We start from the raw sequence: 22,758 nt of genomic DNA, 5'->3' as shown, positions 1-22,758 counted from the left end.
AAAATCAGTGATTCAGGAAAGATTTTCAAAAACCATGCTTTAAATACAATTTAATTTTTAGTAACTTGAAAAAGTTATTGCAAATTCTTTGAGGTGACAAAAAAAACTATTTCTTACACAAATCTTCTTTTGAAAAGATACTAGTTTTTTCATTTTAGGCGATTCAGTTTTATGAATTTATTTCAATTTCAATGTAAAAATCGAGTCAAACATCGATTCTTTCAAAAGGTTCAATGTTGAGTTCTTGAATTTGTCTATGGATATAATGATAGTTCGTAAAAGTGTTGCTAATTGTGTTGTTTTAAATCTGGTGTCTCTTTCTCACTATAGCAATTCTTTCGCATACGACTTAAGTGGGAGGAGCATACCAAAAGTCTTCTTTGTTGATATTTATTTTGGACGGATAATGATGCTTTTTTATGTGTCGAATTTGACGTAAAACAACTTCAATTTGATCCAGCTTCGTTGTTTCATTACGAAGAGTTTCGGTTTTATTGGAATTTCATTCTATGAGTGACATAAGTAACAGTTGCAATTTTTCACCCGAGCTCTTGATCCGAGTGCGGTGTATTCAGAGTTTGTTTCTGAGACGGCGATTGTAGTCAATCTGTATGCAACTGTTACGCGTTACCTCGACTATGTCTTACCAAGGATCACCATATTCGGGCCCGGGTGACGACTATGATTTCGAAGACGATGGGTACGACGATTTAGATGAATATAGGGATCAAGAGGACCCATTGCCACCACCTCCAGTCGACGATAGCGATGAAGGTAAGAATGTTTTGTTTACGCACTCTTTAGCCTATTTTGGCGTCGTATTACTGTCATATGTGCTACAACCTGTTATTCCTGACAAGTGACTTCGTCCAAAGCTTGTAAACAGAGGTTATATAATATTGATAAGGTTAGAAAATATTTATTCCACACTTTATATACTTCCCGCCTTTTGGTGTCTGGTTAGTTGGTGACGTAATACGCCCGATTAGGCTTTGCTTTCACCTTGGAAGGGGTCCATTCTTGTTGAAAATTAAACAGATATCCATGTGGCTGTTTTTAATTACAAACTTTAAAATTTTCACAATGGACACTATTATTGTAAAGGTTAGTATTGAGTTTTATATGTTTTATGTATGAATGTTTAAACATTAATTAACTTCAAAAGATATTTTTCCCATTGGATTGTAAAATCATGATATTTTTTTGTTTTATAACTTTAGACACAGAAGAAGCAAGTGAGACAGACATACCCAACAATGATGAGCCAGTGGAGATCAAGGAACAGTATGTTGATTTTTTTTTAAATATTATAATATTTTAATTTAAACAAAGACAAATCACTATCAAGTTCATACAAAAATTATGTTACTATACATTCTTTGATATAAGATTAAATGTTTTTTTTTTATTATTTAATGTTTACTCTGGTCATAATAAGATATAATGTAATAAAAGACATCATGGTTATAGAAGAAAAAGTTTCAATTATAAAATCATTATTAAAAAAATGAGTCTAATTGCTTTTTTGTAGCTTTATCAGTTATTGTTAAATATTGATGTATTTTTTTGTAAATTAATTTCAGAATGTATCAAGATAAGTTAGTAAATCTAAAAAAGCAGCTACAGCAGTTAGAAGACGGAGTGCATCCAGAGTTCCTTAGGAGGGTGAAAAGGCTGGAACATCAGCTACATGAGAGATTAAGGCTCAACAAGATTTACAAGTAAGTTAGTTTATTAAATTAAGATTAATTATACTTTATATGTTCTAAAATGTGTGTAAATCAAACTCTAGTTTATTACTTAGTTATTAAAAATCCTGTTTATCAACAATTTCACAGAGATCACATGCATGATGTGGTAGAAAGAGAATATATATCAGAGAAGAAGGCAGCGGCAAAGGAGTTTGAAGAGAAGAAAGTAGAATTAAGAGAGAATTTACTCAATGATTTTGAAGATAAGAGAAAAATGATTGAAAATGAAAGGCATAGTATGGAGCTAAATGGTGATTCAATGGAGGTAAGATTATTTTACAACAATTTAACCTCTGGTGATAAAATCTTAAGTAAATATTTTATCTTTTGCTATAATACTAATTAACTTCATACTTAATAATAATTAGCTCCGATTTAATCTAACATGTATATTTTATTCATCTATATATATAAAAGAAAGTCGTGTTAGTTACACTATTTATAACTCAAGAACGGCTGAATCGATTTGACTGAAAATTGGTGGGCAGGTAGCTTAGAACCAGGAAACGGACATATGATAATTTTTACCCCGTTTTCTAATTTTTATTCCGCGCGGACGGAGTCGCGGGTAAAAGGTAGTTTTTAATATAAATTACAAGAATAATCATTGCAAAGTCTTTGTCTAAATGTCTAATTTTGGATTTAATTTTTAATGGATTAAAATATATGCAATAATTTGTAATTACTTTGCAGGTTAAGCCAGTAATGAAACGGATATTGCGGCGGCGCGCTAACGAGCCTGCGCCGGCGCCGGAGAAGCGACGCAAGCCGTTGGCTACCACACTCACATACCAGCTGGACGAGCGCGATGTGGAGGCTGACCTGCGAGCTATCGCGCGTCATGCTCCTTCACCACCAAGACATGCTCCCGCACATAACAACCAACCGAGAAAACATCATAACTCTACCAGCTGTAAGAACTTTTTTTAACAAATTATGTACACTAAGTTTAGATTAAAGGGCAAAAACCTTAACCTTTTGCATACCCAATATACATGATCATGTAACCAATAAGGCAAGAATGCATAGATGGTACGTGAGTTAGGACCACACCAGATGGTATTCATAATTTTTGCATTATTTCATAATATATGTAAAAGACTCTTTTACTCGGAAAGAATTAATCATTTTCATAGTTTTTGAAACAAACTGCTGTCTCGAGTCTAAGTGATCACTAAGAGACTGTTTGATTAATCATTAAAATGCTCTTAGTGTGGTAGTTGTACATCTTACATATATAAAAGAAAGTCGTGTTAGTTACACTATTTATAAGTCAAGATCGGTCGAACTGATTTAGCTGAAAATTGATGGGGAGGTAGCTTAGAACTAGGAGACGGACATAGGAACTTTTTTATCTTGTGTGCATTTTTTTTTATTCCGCGCGGACGGAGTCGCGTGTAAAAGCTAGTTTAGCATAATTTTGTGTGTAGCGACGTGCGCGGGTGAGTCTCCGGTGCGCGAGGGTGAGGCGACGGAGGCTCGTGTGGAGGACGGCAAGTTGTGGTACGAGCGGCGCTGGTTCCACCGCGGACAGAGTGTCTACGTGGAAGCCAGGGGCCGAGAGATTGGCCGCTTCGCTGGTCATATACACGCCATCACCGATGAAGCGGTCAGTATACCAGGAAATCTTACTAATATTATAAATGCTAATGTTTGGATGGATGGTTGTATGTTTGAAGGTATCTCAAGAATGGCTCAACAGATCTCGATGAATTTTGGCATAGATGTAGATCATAATTTGGAAGAATACATAGGCTACTTCTTTTTTTTAATGTTGCGCGGACGGAGTCGCGGGCGACAACTAGTAATAATAAATTAAAAGTACTGGGCAGTCATGTACTTGGTGGTATTGCGGTTTTCAAACATTAAAGTTAATTAATGAAATTAATTGATACATGTTGCATCCAAAATGATTGACATGAACAGTTGCAACTGTTACAAGTGCGAGGAATCTTTTGTCATTCTTGTATTGTACCATTTTACTGAATTTAATTACATTTTCTGTACTACTATTATTTACGATTGAATGTGATATTGATTTAAAATAGTTTATTTTACATCTATATTATATATTTATTTAAGCTTTATTTTCCACTTAACAATGCAATAAATATAAAACAGATTATATAAACTAGTTTACATCTTTTCATTGTTCTGAGTACCCCTTATTGGGTAAAAGCCTCCTCCATCCTCTTCCATCTTTCTCTGTCCTTGGCCAAATGCATCCAACTTGTTCCAGCAGTCATTATGATATCATCAACCCATCTTTTCTTTTGTCTCCCCACTTCGTTTTCCTTTTGAGCCCACCCATTTAGTAGTTCGGTAAGTCCATCTCATCTTTATATCTGAATAAGTGTCCAGCCCAGTTCCACTTCTGCTTCAAACTATAATTAAGGGCATCCGTCAATTTAGTTTTCTTGCGGATGGTTGTGTTCCTCGTTTTGTGTATTTTTCGTATTTTAAGTATACTTCGTTCCATTGCATGTTAAAATGAAGTTATTTTATTTTTTACTTTTTCAGTGAAGCTTCAAGTCTGACTAGTGTAGGTTAGGCTCGGGAGGATTGTCTTTTTAATATTTGTGCTGTAATTTCCCGATAGGATTTCTTTTTACATCTATTAATGACATCTATTACCATGACTTTAAATACTTAAGATGTATAATTTAATAATTTTGTTACAGATATGGGTGAAGAAAACGAATCTAGAGCGCGTTAGGATATACGTGTCTCAGTTAGCTCGGGGAAAAGTGACGTTAAAGAGACGTGCATCGTAACTAAGTGTGTATACTGTGCAAGACTGTTCTGTATATAGTTTATATACTAGTTGTGTATCAGTGAAATGGGTTATAAATGAAGAATGGATGTGCAAAGGATACCTTGAAAGCATCGCGGATGAACATATTATCAGGTAATGTATATCAGATAAATATGTGCCACCTTTCAGTTGTGAATGCTGTCTATTTGATATTTGTATAGGCAGATTATAAGCGAATTTCATATTAGATAAATTCATTTACAAAGTGATTTGTTATATAACTTTCTAAAGATTTATTGGCTGTTATTTTTGTGTTGCTAATAAAGTATAATTCACTAATAATGCAACTACCAATTTTTACAAAGTGTTGAATTATTAAAACGTCATATTATGAATGAATTTATCCAATATGTTATTTACTGACTCTAAACAGTTTACTTAAGGTGGGTATAGATTAGAGCATTTACTTGTAACAAAACAACGAGCCGTTCTATGATATGTTGGTGTTAGTTAACGAGCAGCGGAAACACCTTGGTGTTCCCGCTACTCCTTTGCCCCATTCTCTTATAAAAAAAAAATGTTGTGTATCACCCTTTCACGAAGCAGACGTGCTTTGGAAACTATGCTAACCTGTATCATATCATTCGTTAAAATGTTACATTATATAGAAATGCTTGAGAAAACGCTCTAGTGTATATTCACCTTTAGATAAATTCAAAATGATCGGTAATCACAATTATGAATGACGTAGCACAAAATGTATTAGTTTTTCAAGAAATTTTGTTCTTTGAACAATGTGTTATATTAAAAATGCTTTGTATATTTTCGTTTATTATATACATAATTTATTACAAAATGTGTTCTATCTTTACTTTATATGTTTAATGTTTTGTTAAGGAAAATTACATTTGTATTGTGAAATTTAATGGAAATAAGAAAATATAACAAACTTATTTAAACAAGTTAACATAAGTCTTAAATCACAGACTTAACACAGAATAAAAAAGACAGATAAATAAGATATATTTCAAAATAAATACATAGAAGATATATTATATTGTCCGTCAGTGACTCGTATAAATTTTATTTCTCATTTCTATTGAATTTAACAATACATTTTTGTGTCGGACATTTTTAGACAAAATCTCTATATTGGCTATTGGTGTGTTTTAAGTTAGGTCAAATCTCAATAATTATATCTTAAATTCTCATCAAAAAATATAATATGTGATAGAGTGACTGTCGGTTTCCACTGCTGTGACACTTGTAATGCAACATGTCTCTGACGTTTCAAAGATAATGTAAGAGAAATAAAGTACAGTATCCATAGGTTTATTTTTGTGTATTTTGAGTCAATAGTCAAATTTTCTGGTTTATTTTTTATTAATGCAAAAATAAAGCATGTAAATTGATTAAACAGTATTGATACTTATTGTTAGGTCATTGGACTTTTTTAGTATCACGTCATTTTTTTAATGTCACTCAGTAAATTATATAGTTATGAGCATCTTTCTGTGATAAAATGTTTGTAAATAATTATTATCTGTAAACATAATTTCACTGTGTAAGTTCCTTTAGTGAGATTTATACTTCTTGATACTTGCAATAATTTTTATAAGCTGACGAGATTTTATAATTTATACATATAACACACATGTATTATTTATATATAATTATATATTTACTACTATCACATTCATTTAGCCAGTGTTGACAACATTATACTTCTCACAATGTAATAGGCCTATTTTGATAGCTAAGAAAAAGAAATGAATGAACCAAAAGTTTTAATATACATTCATTCATTCATTCATCTATCTATATATATAAAAGAAAGTCGTGTTAGTTACACTATTTATAACTCAAGAACGGCTGAATCGATTTGACTGAAAATTGGTGGGCAGGTAGCTTAGAACCAGGAAACGGACATAGGATAATTTTTACCCCGTTTTCTAAATTTTATTCCGCGCGGACGGAGTCGCGGGTAAAAGCTAGTTCAGTATAAAAAAGAAATAATTTTAAAGTAATTTCAACTTCATCAATTTGTTTGATTTCCATTTTGTTTATTTTATGCACAAATCCACAGTTTTCAAAATGGGGTCTATTAATTTGTGACGTAATTTATCTAAAGATGTCGTATTTAGTTTATTTAATTATTTTCATGATGCATTTTTTTTTTGTAAATTGTACATTACTTTTTATTTTGGCACCATATGTCTTATTAGACAATGTATTTAAATGTGTGCAATGTTACAGTGGTTTTGAATCTAAAACATCAATACCTAAAATTATGTCTACTAAAATTTATAGACACCAATAAAACTAGAACTTAAATATGCTATCTCGGCAGCACAATGAATTAATTTTTTTTAATTTAATCATAATGTTTTAAATTTATTTGCCAAAAGATAAAAAGGGTTAGGACAATTTGTACATTGTAAATATCTTGTATTGTAAAATATAGATCAAATGACTTGTACAGGCATCGGTTTTTGGACTGAATCCTTTTTTTTATTTCTTTTTTTTTTTCTACATTTTGTGATGTAATTATTATTTGTGTAAATGTGTTGTGAAATGTAAATATATGTATAAAGTTTACATGAATGTAGATGATATTTGAGAACAAGATCTTGAATTATATGTAATATAAGTGATTTTTTAGTTTTATTTATAATCCTTAATGATAACAACTCGACAAACTCTGAATATTTGGAATATTATTCCGTTTCATGAATTTGAATTAATTGTGGTCAATTGCTAGAATATCTCTCTATCTATATATATAAAAGAAAGTCGTGTTAGTTACACTATTTATAACTCAAGAACGGCTGAATCGATTTGACTGAAAATTGGTGGGCAGGTAGCTTAGAACTAAAACGGACATAGGATAACTTTTACCCCGTTTTCTATTTTTTATTCCGCGCGGACGGAGTCGCGGTTAAAAGCTAGTTTAATATAAAAAAAGATCTGCCATCACATTTGACAATCAAATCAGTCACAATAGTCACAATTGAGATTAATAGGTTTTTTTTCTGAAAAAGTTATTATTTATCAAAATAACGTCAAGGATAAAGTGATTTAAAATGTTGTCACCATAAATATGATATTTTGGAACACTAGTTGGTCTTTGGTTTGGTTGGGATAGTGGTTATAATTGTTTATATATATGTACTAGAAAATATTTTTTACCATCTTTTTTATTTCAGTGTTATCAATAAACTAGATTAACGAGATAAAGACCTTGAAAGTCGCTTGTTTTTTGTACAATAATGCGGAAGATATTGAAGTAATTATATTTAAACAAAAAAAGCCAATACACTTGTTTATTGACGCACAATGACGTTATTTTATGATTTCTATTTATGAAGATGTACATTTTGTACTTAATATCAAAGGCAAGACGGTTTGCATTTTTAAACAAAGAGCGTTTTATATACCAAATTTTAACAAAAGAAAGAACGAATTACCTGTTTAATCGAGAATTATTGATGCTTGTTTTGAATAAAACTAAAAAGTACGTAAATTCGAGTTGGCGAGTGAGTATTTAATAGCTCCTGTTGTTTTTAAATAGCAATTATTATTCCAATAACTCGCAGGCGCTTCCTGCTTTAGATAATTTAGTAATTGACGGGTTACTTATCAATTGATAAGTGCCTATAAAAAATAGTCACGTGTTTTCATCTAAATTGTGGTGAAATCAATGTTTGTTGCTATAGCAAACGAGTTTAATAAAGTTTAATGTCAAAGGCAATTAAAATAATTAAATTCAAATAAACTTACTCAAGAATTAAGATAATTTTCTTATGTTAAAAATAAAAGGACATAGATTATAGACTCGAGAAATAGTTTTAGCTGAATATTGCGGTATTATTTTACTTAGGTTTCACAGGTTAAGTGTGACAATATTTTAAAAATAAACAAATCAAAAACCTAATATATCAAATGATAAGATCCATGTCACCATATCTGTTATTTTAGAAAACAATCTAAAATAGCTGATAAAGAGTTTTACGTTATTTTCTAACAAAACAGATTACACATATTCTGTCATATAATGTAATGGGTTTCTGATTTTTTTTTAGATTTAATATATTACATAGCATGTCTTGAGAAGTTCCGTTACAATCAAGTAACAATATTGTTAAATTTTTCTAATCTTTAGCAACTATAAAGATTGAATAACCTCACGATTAAAAGCACTAAATACCGAACATCATATCGTGCGTTAGAATACGCAATTCCTCTTATGTCTTAGACCATTCATTTTTTTTAATATGAACATAATTTTAACCATTGCACAGCATTAGCTTATCAGTCGTTTATCTGCATGTAACTATGGATGATGCATTTTATATGCAAATTGAAGGTTTTTTTTCCGGCACGTCGGAGTTAGTACATATTGTTGAAGGTAGACCACTTATTATTGGAGACTGGTATCTAAATTACGACTACATTTTTTGCTCGGCGCCCACGTACGAGTGTCACCTTTTGTGAGATCCGACTTCAAACCATTCCTAATACACGAATATCAAATTATCTTTTGTATTTATCCTAAAGAATCTTTCTCAAGATATAATGGTGCATAGCTCATGAAAAGGTCGGTTATTGATTTTGGGCACATCTAACAACTTTCTATTGAATTGTAAGATGGCACAGCTACGTAAAAACCATTATAAATCCAGCGGGGCAAAAGGTTGAGAGAATTTCGGTCACTCTTACCTACACAGAGTAAAAAATGTAACCAATTTATTATACAATATTACTATATTGACGAAGATATTAAAAAACTCTTAGAAATGTTTAAAATACTTCATTTATCGCTTTGCAGATATCAGTTTGACAGGTTATCAAGGTGTGATCTCAAATTTAGTCCACACACGATGTTTGTCGTGTTTTTTGAATTTAACTAAATTTGACATTTCGACCCAACACTTAATTAAGGAGTATTAATAAGATATTAAATTACTAACGATAAATTTAAATTGAAAGTTAGAAATGTATGTTATTTCTATAAAATAGAAATGGAATATAATTCGCATTGATTCAAAGTTTCTTTAAATTATATCACCGTTGTCTAATCGGTTAGTTTTATATGCCTTATGTTAGCTATGTCACAAGTTTGTAAGGATATTAAAAATTATACCAGTCACGATTTCTAAAAGTTGATAATGTATCATTTAATAAAATAATATAATTAAACAATATTAATCTTAATGTCATGGACGTTCAAAAGTTTGGTGAGCGGCGCTGTAGCACCGAGCCCTTCATTTTTTAATAAACAATAATACAAAATTATCTTTATATTTTGATCGCTTTTAGTTTTATGAATGGATAGGATAGTATGACTTGCGGTTCAAAAAGACCAATATATTGAATCAGTTCAGTGAGCTGAGTAGTCAGTTGGATGCAGATAAAGCTCGCTACACACCTTCAGTTTAACATGAAACCGGCTTAACGCTTCCAATATTGTACTTGTAATTACTTCAATATTTATTTTATAAAAAAAATGAAATACCATTATTATGATAAAACTGAAATACATAAGGCATCAAGTAATGTTACTTAAGTAACCTTACTTGAAGCTGCGTCAAAATTTACACTTAAGATATTTTAACATTTTATTATTACCTTGTAACGCAATAAAACATTTCTTTTAATCTAATCGTACATTTACGATCGTGTGTCAACGTTTGTATAAATATAGACGAAAAAGGTATTATTCGATTACCAGAATCCTTTTATTAGATTTTAATGTGATATTTGATTTAGAACCATTTATACCTTTTTAGGTTATACCGCTTCTGTTAAGAGCTTAAGTATGCATTTTCTTTTTGTTTTTGTTTCACTGATTCTTTAATAAAGAAACTTGTTAGAATTGTTATTTATATACTGTATTAGAAGGATGGCACGGATTATTTTCAGGTTAACTGCTGTTTGGTTTCTGAGTAATTTTAGGTTTTTGTATTTTGATATTAATTTTTGACTTAGAACGGTTGGTTGGTTTTCACATTACCTTGTTTGTCCAAATAGAGTTAGTGAGAGTGAGTTTAGTGAAATATAATACTTTGCTAAATCGCCTATTGGTCGAAATTTGACCATAATTTATAATTGTTTTTTTTTTTTTAATTAAAATAAGTTTATTTACTTCTTCTCCACATTATCTTTAACTGTGTCAAATTTAACATTTTAACGTTCATGCAATTTCCTTCAAAAGCCATCCATAGTTGTCGTGTCATGTATCAATACTTTTGGTCAGTGTAGCCGTGAATTTACACTGCCAAGATATCAGTATAACGTATATTGTTATCTCAGCTTTATCAAAAAGAATTAAAGGGATGGCTATATTTTTTGTACGAGTTTTTTTGCAGTAGAAATCACGATAATTGTCACTTACAACATTGTTATAAAGAAGATATCAACGAATACGTATTTAGATGACAATTCGCGCCATTTCTGGTGCGAATCTAATATTTTCGAGGGAAAAAAATGTATCTATTCAACTTAATTTATTTACACGCTGTAAACCTTTTAGCAAATTATCTTTCGGGGATTAGATGTTTGGTCATAAATTTTTTATGGACATAATGATTAATAGGACTTCGATTTTTTTTTATCTTTCCGATAGTTGTGTTTACGATCTAACGGTCGCGAATTCGACAGATAATTTTATGCAATAAATGAGTAAAGCGTCACACACGAGCCCTAAGTCATTTAACTTCACACATTTAATTGTTTACTCATTGTTTATTGTATAATTTAATGAATGATAAGAAAATTAAAAACATAAATAATGAGTATTATTATAATTGTTTTGACAAAACATGCATTATTACTAGCATCTCGAAAGTCACCCTTGTTGTTATGAAGAGATGGATTCGTTGCTTGGAAATTTAAACAGTTTAGGTCATAACTCGAAATAGGTGTGTGAAAATAACAAATATAATTTCCATCCCCGATTTTGATGGGTGCGTGTGTGTCCAACACTTATCTTACTAGTGAAACATCCTTTATTTTTAAATGAATTTTGAAGATGAATTTAATTATGGGTAGATGTTGAACTTGAACAATTGTTTTCATATCACTTGGTTAACGCAAACACATTTGCCATGAATCATGACGTCGGTCGTATACAATTAGCGGTTAGTGATCGAGGCGTATGAATCAGTACATCACAACCAAAACTTCTAGCCAGAGGTATACAGTTACGTGGTGTCATAATGGACAAAGTAAATTATAAAGTCGATGTCCTGCGAGTTTGTTAGCCAGTCTCGGATGTACCGCGCGACGAGCCATTCAAAAGCCCGCTATCCAAGCGACGCCACCTCTCCCAAAATATTTTTTGAAAAACACAATATCGGTTTTGGAATCGACCGCCTATTGTCATTCGGTGCACGCATAGCGTCCTAGGCCGTCCGCCGCGACACGCCACTGACACATTTCTGCGGTTTCGCGCGCTTTTAGAATTTAGAACAGTTTTGTTTTTTTTTTCTTTCGGTTGGTGCTACCAATACTCTTGTGCCAGACACGTGAAAAGAAAATTGTGATTCTACAATAATAATCTAATTGGATTTATTGCGGTAAGTTATGTTAATAATAATTAATTTAAATAAAAAAAAAAAAAATCAAGCTTTAAAGACTACCAATATTTATAAAAAATATATTTATAGACTCAATTAAATACCTGGTTATATGATGATTTTTTTAAAGTCGTGGTGGTAATTATCGTAAGTATACGATAAATATCGTAATCATCTCAAATGAGATTAACATTTATTATAAAAGAAGAAGAAATTCTCAAATTCTGATTTTTTTTTATTTCTGATGCCTTTGGATGTGACTACAAAATATTTTTTTAAGTCGATTTTTTTTTGGAATTTATAACGTGTCATATTAAGTTATTCTTTTCTTTTAAATCGTGACAACATAATTAAGTAATAAACGAGAAGACAATAATAAATACGAAATCAATAAATCAGGAATGTTGTAAAAATGGTATTAGTTTCCATTTTCTTTATTTTAATAAATAAAAATGGTTTAATCACTTTTATAGAATTAAAGGACAACGCGTGGCAACCGGAATCTGTTAATAATAATTATTGTACATTAAAGAAAAGAAAATAATTTTTTACTCTATTTCTAGAACGTTTAAGTCCTAATTTCTATGAATATACAAATGTTTTCGCTTCATATTTACACAGATAACAAAAAGAGGCAATAAAAAACTCTATTTAAGCTGTGTTAAAGCTAATGAACCAAACAAAAACATGGCGATGTATTAACAAACTCGAACCGGTAATATTAAAGCGACTGACATTTTCAATTAAAAAAAAAGATGATCATCCACATTATCTTTTATTTTATGCCATACGAAGTAATAGGCCGCAGAGCTACGCAAATAAGATTTCAAATACATAATCGTTACAACATTTAATGTTCTAGACCACTAATTACCTTAAATAAAGGGTATAAAAACGGGGAAAGTATCGAAAAAACTTTTTAAAACACACCAAAGTTCGTTAACACGTCCAGTGCCGCCAACTAAGCCCTAGTAAGTACATAAAAATCGCGTTCATTGAACGTGTTAATCTATTTAAATAAATAAAATTGAAATGTCTAAATGTAATATTGAAAATAAAAATTATAATTCGTGCACATGATGTATTTGCTTAGCTGATAACGAATAATTAATTTATTACTATTTTTTATCTGTCTTTATGTCTGTCTGCGAGGCCGCGTTTGTTACGGGTAATGTCCGGAACGTCTGGACCAATTTTGATGGGTCTTGGACGGAAAGGTAGCTAATGCACGAAGGCATATTATAGGCTATTTTTAAAATTCTGAGCTGATGAAGTCGCGAACGACTGCTAGTTTTAATTAAAGTTATGAAACGCGTATACAATGGTTTTCCTGAAAAAAATATGATCAGGCGCGCACTTACGTTACTTTCCTGTATAGCGAAAGCAAATCATCCATCCATTCACCCTCGTTTCGCCCACTGCTGGGCATAGGCTTCCCCCAAAGATCGCCACAATGATCGAAAGCAAATGGGCAAATAAAATTGATTGAAAAAGACCAGTTGATAAAATGTATGAGGAATATAATTTGTAAGAATATGCTTATAAAAACACAGTTCAAAGAGTTCGAAAATTATAAATTTATCGCCAGTGTGCAATTAATTATAAGATCGAAAATGATTGCGAATAAAAACATTGTAACATTCCTTATTAGAAAATGTAATAATAAATACAGTTTTTTTTAATTCAAAATGTTTATAAGTGTTAAAGTATTTTGTTCATGTTGTAACTATAATTTAACGATATAGCAAGATAATTGGTACGTCTTTAATGTAATTTGTTCTTTTTACGTCTGGTACGCATGTCCCGCGGTGCCGCGTGTCATTCGACTGTTCCTGGTTCGAATACCGATCCAAATATACAATAAAGTATGTCCTCATATACACAGTTGAGTTTTTCAATTTTTTTTACCAATGTTCTGTTGATGTATTATTTTTTTTATATTGGGGTATAGTATCTGTATATATAAGTCAATGAATATTATATGTAATAACTACGCATTGAAAACTGTCCCCACAACATAGGAATTTGGATATCTAAGTGTCGGTGGCCTTGATTTGAGAGCCGTTACATCTTTTGTCCATATGAAGAGACTACATCCTATTGTATTTTACGTCCCAAGGCGCGTTTCAAAGACTTAAATATATTTATGCGATACATCGCTTTCTGTTCTGCACAGATATTTAAAATTTGACGTAATTTATAAAATTTTCACGTAACAAGTTCTCTAACTGTCATTTTCCCCAACATGTGCAATTTTCCCTAACTGTACTGTTTTTAGTCCAGCCATTTACCGACATTTGTCCCTTTATAATTTACTAGCTACCGCTGGCGACTCCGTCTTCGCGGAATAAAAAAAACTTAATTAGTAGCCCATATGTTCTTCCAGACTATGTTCTACATCTGTGCCAAATTTCATCAAGATCCATGCTGCCGTTCTGGAGATACCTTCAAGTAAACATCCATAAGTTTATTTAGGTTTTTATTTTTATTTTTTTAGTTTGATTATGTCGGTTATATTCTGGAAGTATGTTTTATGAAGTGAGGCTTTTTTGTTGCATAATTATAAGCTATTCGTAACATTTGAGGCGAGAATTTTATGTTTAAATTCAAGAGTGCTTTCAATTTTCTTTAAATATCCATTCATTGAGTGATATTGGATTCGAATTGCATTTAAAGTTCGGTTTTGGAATCACAATTGATGCGAGTTGTACAATTTCATGTAATATGGAAACCACGGATTTTACTTTCTCTTTCGATTGTTATAAAATGTTCATCTAGGAATGGCAGTAATCTAATTTGAACATGGGAAAAATTAATTAAAATTAGGTCTTTGATAAAACACTAATTAACGTGAAGGGGCTTCACTGTGGGTTTTTCAGACCAAAATCTGCGTACAAACATATTGTCATCCCAATCATCAAATTAAACTTTGAACTACTGTGGGGTAGTTAATCTTACTAATATTATAAATGCGAATGTTAAGACGGATGGATGGATGGATATTTGTTAGAAGGTATGTACTGAATCGCTAAACGGATCTCCCTGAAATTTGGCGTGGATGTAGAACATAGTTTGGAAGGACACATGGGCTACTAATTAAGTTTTTTGTAATTCCGCGCGGACGGAGTTGCTGGCGATAGTTAATTAGTTCATAGAAAAATGTAGAATTAATTACGATTTTGTACGAAAAGTTTTTTGATATGTAAACGCGTTAAAAAAAATTGCCTTTTATCAATTTACCATCGGCTTACGTCAATAACATGCAGCAGTTAAGCCCGGTGGCAATGTTTGTTGTAGTTTTTTTTTTATGAATGTTTACGCGAGTTTATTGATTTTTTACGGCGGATGAGATCTGCTCGCCCGCAGCCTTTTACAATTTAAACGAACAAGTATATTGACGTTTTTCTTTCAAACAGTCATGTAAATTCATCACATTTGAACTTCTCTAGTTTTTCTTTACTTTAAATATGAATAAATGTGAGAAATGGTGTTTTCTTTTACCTTTAGACATTTATTAGAAAAAGCTAGCTATATTAAATTAAAATTGCGATTGCTCTAGTCACAGATAATAATACAATATAGAGAGCGGGCAACTCTATCACAGAGAGCGAACGTTGGTGGCGCAGTTGTAAAGCGCTTGACCGGACCGGACCGAAAACTATACCTACGACCAGGTTTGATCCCCGTTATGTACCAATGTGTTTTTCGATTTTCGAATTTCAATACATCGTGATGCAACATGCACAAATATGCGAAGAAATTCAAAGGTACAATGTGTGAAGTCAACCCACATTGCTATCGTGGTTGACTATGGCCAAGTCACTTTAACTTAGGTAGGCTCCGAGCTCTTCTGTCGGAAAATATAGAGCTGCCGACGACGAGCTGCGAGATGTTGGAAAAAGTTTAATTTTGATGTCAAACGTAATCATTTTACCTCGCCTAGTTATCCTTGCGAAGGTGATTGTACCTGAATGTTATGAATTATGTTATCTTTTTTTATATAGTTGTCACCTTCCGATGTAATATTTTTATCTGAGATGAAAGATTCGCGAACATTCCTTCTCTATAGACGTCAACTTGTTCCTGTTAAATGTCAACATATTTATTGAAAATCAAGAAAGTGAATGGTTTTTATTTTGATAACATTAAGTGGTCGGAGGCGTGGTTGTCTGATAACAAAAAGTTTATGACGTGAACGGCAACTGTCGTTATTGAATTCATTCGAAAATTACTGTGTAATTAAAAAACAATAATTAAACTTGAAACAAGGCAACAACGACGTCATATTTTTGTGAGAGATTTGGGAAGCTACGGTAGAGTTGTCCTGATTTTTTAAAATCAATCTTTGATATTTTGTTTTGTAAGAGAGTTTTGTAATTTAAAGGTATAAATTAAAAAAAAAATCAAACGTAAAGTCAGATGTTACAAAATCATTAGGTTTTGTCTATTATGATCATACACCAAAGGACTTATACCGACAGCAACTAACAACGAGGCCGTCACATTGACCTTGACATTGGCAACTACAGAACTAACTCGAATGACTCTAAGCATCAAAAGCTTTGCTAATTAATGCACGGTTGAAGATTCGCTAATAAATATTTATACAATGTTCCAAGCCTCTTTTATGTTTCCATTTAGAGGCTGTTGAACTTTTTATAATTCTTGATTGTATAAAAAAGCTGGTGTAATCTATGTTGTCTATGTCCGATTTAGAAAATTTATGGTTTTATGACGACTAGATTTTATTCGTGATTTCTATTGCCTTACACCGTATCATAAACATTTATTTTGGTGTATTTTAAATCGTTTTAGTCACCAAAACCATTTCGGTGTAGAGTCGTATTGGAATATTACTTTTATTCTTTGAAGACGGATAAATTGAGTAGTGTTTTTTAGATTTATGAGGGACCCGTTACGTAATTATACGTGCCCACTGAAGAGCTCGGAGCCTACCCTATGCTAGGGGTGACTAGGCCTTAGTCAATGACGCTGGCTCAGTGAGATAGATGACTTTTGGTTGCGATTCCATAGCGCGATTACTCATATAAATAGCATATTTGTGAAAGATTTGCTGTTTTAGTTGTTTTCGGCAATATAGGACTGCGGTCACTTTTTTCATTTTGTAATATATATTTTTTTAAGATGTGTTTCCGAATTACTATAGCTTAACGCTTTTTGTTTTTCACAATATTTATAAGATGTTTTAGGGGTTTAAATCTACATGATATATAATTTATTAGTCAGTTATATACTGTGACAATTGTAATGAGGGTCAGGTGTATTGTTAAGGGAAAGAATTATTAAGTAATACACCATTTCCAGTCTGTGCATTTATAAAGTCGTAATAAAATTACACTATAGTGGACCCTATGCGTTGTCCGTTTGCATTATTTGAAATTCTACGCGCACATTCGGGCAGCCGGACTCAGTGGGTGACTCGCATACTTTGACGTCAACTTTGTATTTCGGATGCACAAAATAATATAAAATATGACACTATTGTTTAGTCCTGTTATGACCTTTTTTACTATTGAACATTTTCGTTGAAAAATACAAGACACATTTAACAAAAAAAAATTATGTTTCTAAGTACAAATTCGATTGTTTTTGGTTAAACTTTAAATTCCAGTCGTAATTTAATCGCCAAATACTTGAGGTAAAGTTAAATTACAAATAGTTTGGTATTACATTTTTTCCCCAGATCGGTTCGCAAGAAATCGTTATTCAAGTTGGCCGAATTGAAAAGCAGCCGCTCAGTAATGACTCCTTTTTCTTTTGATTTATCGAAGCTGTTTTTGTAAAAAACGATTTTTGCATTTAATTTCCCACCGTCGCGTACTGTTATTATCAAATTAAGCTGTCGAGACCACACTGTAAGCGGAAAAATAGTAAATTTTTCGATAACGTAATGCATTGCTGGTTTTCTTAAAAGGGCTCATAAATTGTTTATTTTAAATTAGCAATGGTTTGTAAAAAGCAGCAGTCGACTGTAATTTACATGTCAACGGTTTATTTTAAACTTTTTTTATGTATTTTTTTACCTTTTTTATAATTGTTTTAAAATGTATATTATATCTTATGCAAATATATAAGCAGTGAAACTCGTATTTTCCTTACGTCTTTAACTTAATTATAGTCACATTTTCGATAGTAAAAGAAATCTAGTTTTTTTACATTTGGAGTTTTGTGACCTTAGTAATTTATACAATATACTAAAACGTATTTTCGTAATTATTTAGACAGTGTCGTAACCTTAAAGATCTCATGAAAAATTGAGTTGTGGTATTCCTCATCACAAGATACGATAAAAACTATACAATGATTGTAATATAATAAGATTACTGAAGTTGACGATCTTTCATAAATAAAAATGTCATTGTTAAGATTACGGACGAGGCAATTCCAATTCCATGTGATACAAAAAATAGTCAATTTATAACACCGCCATGAGTGGTTGACTTGTTTCCTACAAGCTTTATACAGGACTTATGATTCAAGGATAACAAAATCTTTTTTATTTGTCTAAACTCCGCGCCGGGCTTTTTGACAACCCTTTTGGGGTTGATGTGTTTTTAAGCTTAAATGTATTTGAAACACTGTTTAACTTTTTATGGTAAGGCTCTTTATGTCTATAATTATGTATAGAGAAGAGATTGAAACAAAAATTAAGTTCAATTTTGTACTAAAATGTTGTAATGTCGTATATTAAGAGATATTTGATGCGTTGATCGAACTTTTTTACACCTTACCCGATCAATTACGTATTGTAAAATTATGAACATTGTACTTAAGTGCCGGGTTATGTTCCCAACCTTTCTTAACATAATTGTATCATGAATTGATAGTCTTGATTCTGTCAGACCTGTTAAATATCGTCTACAAGACAAGCTTTTATGTCGCCATCTTGGAAACAACTTGGTGGAAATTTACGATCGCAAAATATTCAACGGAAAGCAAAAACTTTTTGTTAAAATATTTTTTCGTTTGTCCACATCCCGAAAACTTTATTGCCAGTTACGAGATCACTTAATATTAAGAATATATATCTCTACTTTTAATTTTATTTTACAAATTAAAAAGTAAAAACTTCGGATACAGATTGTAAAATCGTACTTTAAAATTTTTCTACCAACTTTATTGGAATAAATTTACAATAAATTTCATTTACGAGCCTTTAAACTTAACTGGAATTCCGTCTGATTACAGATGTAGGCTTTTTATAGGTTTATATCATTTTGTTAAAACAATGGACTTTGTATGATTTGCAATATAAAAGAAAACCGAAATGTAACTTTGAAGTGCCTCACTATTTGACCAATTTTGTGTATTTACTTCACGTGGGTTTTGAGGTACGCGAAGAATAAATAGCTTTTATGTAGTCTGATTTTGTTAGTGTGTTTTGTGTGTAATTTTTAAATGGACTGTAGATTATTTTTTTACAAGAAAAAAGTAATAAATTGGTAAATTAATTGAATTAAATTTAGATGTAATTTTCATTATTTTATTTACATATTTATATAAATGTATATTTTCGTAAGCCCAATTCAAAAGAACATTAATTAAAAAATAGTTTAATTAAAAGTACATAATTTCCTGTGTTTATAATTACATGTTTTTATAATCTGTAGATCGTAGTATACCATATTTGCTAGGTTAAGTACACGGTAATATGTTACTCATTCGTTGTAAAAACATTTACAAAGAATTACTGTGTAATTTAATGTTGAAAACTATTTCAGAAGTGCAACAAAAACACTTTCTTGTTGCATCGAAATAATTTTATATGGATACCATTTATAATTTATAGTCGAAATTGTACGTGACAGAAATTTAAACACACGAACGAAAATTAAAAAAAAATGTATTGACCTTTTTTAAAAGGCCTTTCAAAAATTTAAAAAGTTATAAATAGCAATGGAAATTTTTATAATTGGATCTTAAAGCCAGCTTCACACTTACAGTTTTAACTGATGTTCAGTTCAATCATAAGCGTGTAGGCAAAAATACTGTACAATCGGACTGTTCATGTAAAACAGAAGATGTGTAGCGGGCATAATATACAAGTAAAAAGAAAAATAGCTACTACTAGTTTTAATCAGTACACCCTTTAATAATGATACAATAAATCCTTTTATGAAGCGGATGAAACACGTAGTTATATGTGATTATTGCATGCATTTGTGCGAAATTTTATCAGTTAAGTTTTAGTAAAGACGTAATATTTACTATTTAAATGAAAGGAATCAACAAACTTAAGTATAGTTATATACCCACTTATCTATATATATAAAAGAAAGTCGTGTTAGTTACACTATTTATAACTCAAGAACGGCTGAATCGATTTGACTGAAAATTGGTGTACAGGTAGCTTAGAACCAGGAAACGGATATAGGATAATTTTGTACCCCGTTTTCTATTTTTTATTTCGCGCGAACGCAGTCGCGGGTAAAAGCTAGTATATAATATAATACACTTTCGATCGATCTTTTATTGTTATATTTGTGACAAATTTAATTGAAAAAGGAATAAAACTATAGAATGTGTCAAAATTAGTCTTCGATTAGATCATAATAATATCATTAGATTAATAATTTGATATCGGCAAAAGGTAGAAGGTTCTACAAAGACAGTCACAGTCTATTTCTTTGTTTTTTTTCGGTTACCTTTTTATCGATATTTCTAAGTGCATTTAAAGTCTAAAGTGAATCGTTTTTCAATGCACATTTTTTATATTCGATTTGTTTTTAGTTTTTGTTTCAAGTCATCTATAACTTTTGTTTTTTATTTCTTTCAATGATATAGTTTCGTGGAACTTATGAGGCAATGATATTTGTTATACATTTTTGTTTCTTTTCTAAGACCTTAATTTTGTTTTTATCTTAATGTTACAGTTTGAAAGGTGTTGGGTTTTTTGGACGAACTATTTCTATGTATGTGTAAATATATCTTTGTCAATATGAAACAAACAAAAGGGAAAACTGAATTCTGGTTGTGATTTATAAATATAACATTACAATAAGCGCATTTCATATTGCTTATTATAAATAAAATAATACAATATATTTTATCATTCCTTGAATACAAAAATGTGTTAATTAATAAAAAGATTACAACATATACACTTACTATGTATACAAACATTGTGGAAAAATTAAAAAAAAATCGTATTTTTAAAGTAGCGAATGTAATATTAAGCAAAAAACCTATTTATAAATCAGTTTTATACTTTTTTGTAAATAAATAACAGCATAGGTTAATAAGTTACAATAAAATGTATACAAAAATGTCCAATCAATTGGAATCATCTCATTTAAGTATATGTTCTTTATGATTTTTCTTTATTTATCACCTAATTTTCAATGATTTACGTAAACCTGCGGACGTAGGTTGGCATAAGTATAAAATTAATTTTTCAATTTTAACATTAAATCTGTTCCATCCCAAACATAAATTTGCCTTTTACACAAACATTTAACTATACATTTTTGGGATTTAAATAAAAAATAATATAAGCGTATCTACATATTTGATATCCCCTATTCTATGCAATCGCTAACAATATTGTCACCAGTCACTTAACAGATTTTTTGTTCTTAATCCCACAGTCAAAATCGTAAGGTGGCCACTAAGGGCGTTCCTTATTGCAGCACTGAGTCTTGTTTACTCTAAGAAAATGCTTACCATTTCGATTCTGATTAATAGGATATCATAACACTGTATTACTTAACACGGTAAAGTATACCAGTGGACCTAGCACGAATATTTGTGAGAATCGTCATCGTATCGTTATCAACAAAATTTGTACAAAAATTTGTGCGGTTAACGAAGTTGTTACAATATTCGTGCTAGGACCTCTGTACTTTTGTCCTCTAATTTATTCACATTCCTGCATGATTTGCTTGTTGTTCTTTTTTGAGTGACAGTCACAACGGCGGTATATAGAAATGTCAAGCGGGACCAGTTAGAACTGGCTTCGCGACCCTGACATTAGCTTTCGGCATCCGATATATCGGTTCCGCGAGCTAATACCAGAGACCAGATCCCTAGACCACGGGCAAGTTCACTATAGGACTACTTGTAGACCTACAGACAATTACGTGGTCTATGGCCTTAGCAATGCATGAGTTCAAATTTGATTCTCCGTTCAACAAATTGTGCATTTTTACTTACCGGAGCTTGACCAACAGATTCCGAGGGTTGACAATAAAATACATAATCACAACACTTTTTCTGCTATTTAATGTTGCTCACAAGAATTAAAAGCGTCGGTGACTTAGGAATTAAGCACTTGACTTGTAATCTATAGGTCCTGGATTCGAATCCCGCCATGTATGAATGTGTTTTTCGGTTTTCGATACATATGTACATCTATCTGACGTTCTTACGTTGAAGGAAAACATCGTGATGCAACCTGCATATATCACACAAAGATATTTGTGAAGTCAAACCGCACTGGACCAGCGTGGTTGACTATGGCTTAATCACCCCTGACTTAGGGTAGGCTTCGAGCCCCTTAATGGTGATGTATAATGTCTTCAACATAATAAAGGAGTTATAAAAAAGACAATCGTCTAAAAATCTCGTTGATATACATTCCAGGACTTTCCATAACGACTAACGACTAACTAAACTTCTAAAAAGTATCTTCACACAACTAAAAACAAATTGTGCA

General features: G+C 31.3%; 2 protein-coding genes across 4 annotated transcripts in view; both read left to right on the top strand.

Annotated features, from left to right (window-relative positions):
- The first annotated feature begins 455 nt into the window (after window positions 1–455).
- On the top strand, window positions 456–5,016 carry LOC106720678 (sin3 histone deacetylase corepressor complex component SDS3). The gene is made up of 7 exons (XM_014515423.2): window positions 456–774; window positions 1,221–1,284; window positions 1,584–1,721; window positions 1,839–2,016; window positions 2,445–2,664; window positions 3,182–3,360; window positions 4,433–5,016. The coding sequence occupies exons 1-7, from the start codon at window positions 612–614 to the stop codon at window positions 4,523–4,525; spliced, it is 1,035 nt and encodes a 344-aa protein (XP_014370909.2). The 5' UTR covers window positions 456–611; the 3' UTR covers window positions 4,526–5,016.
- A 6,682-nt stretch (window positions 5,017–11,698) lies between these two features.
- The window catches only part of LOC106720666, a 35,743-nt gene continuing 24,683 nt past the window's right edge, over window positions 11,699–22,758 (top strand). The window contains exon 1 of one of the 3 annotated variants that reach the window (XM_014515398.2): window positions 11,699–12,083. The gene's annotated coding sequence lies outside the window, so the exon portion shown is untranslated. The remainder of the gene's footprint in view (window positions 12,084–22,758) is intronic. The other 2 variants (XM_045686751.1, XM_045686752.1) reach the window with 2 other exon arrangements.

This window comes from Papilio machaon, chromosome 4 (genome assembly GCF_912999745.1).
Source record: "Papilio machaon chromosome 4, ilPapMach1.1, whole genome shotgun sequence".
Lineage (NCBI taxonomy): Eukaryota > Metazoa > Arthropoda > Insecta > Lepidoptera > Papilionidae > Papilio > Papilio machaon.
This window is presented reverse-complemented; position numbering and strand designations above follow the sequence as displayed.

Bases quoted from the DNA above. Each gene is read 5' to 3' on its own strand.
- LOC106720678 (XM_014515423.2), top strand. From the start codon at position 612: ATGCAACTGTTACGCGTTACCTCGACTATGTCTTACCAAGGATCACCA. The intron at 1,285-1,583 runs GTATGTTGATTT...AATTAATTTCAG, and splicing joins CCAGTGGAGATCAAGGAACA to AATGTATCAAGATAAGTTAG. The intron at 2,017-2,444 runs GTAAGATTATTT...ATTACTTTGCAG, and splicing joins TAAATGGTGATTCAATGGAG to GTTAAGCCAGTAATGAAACG.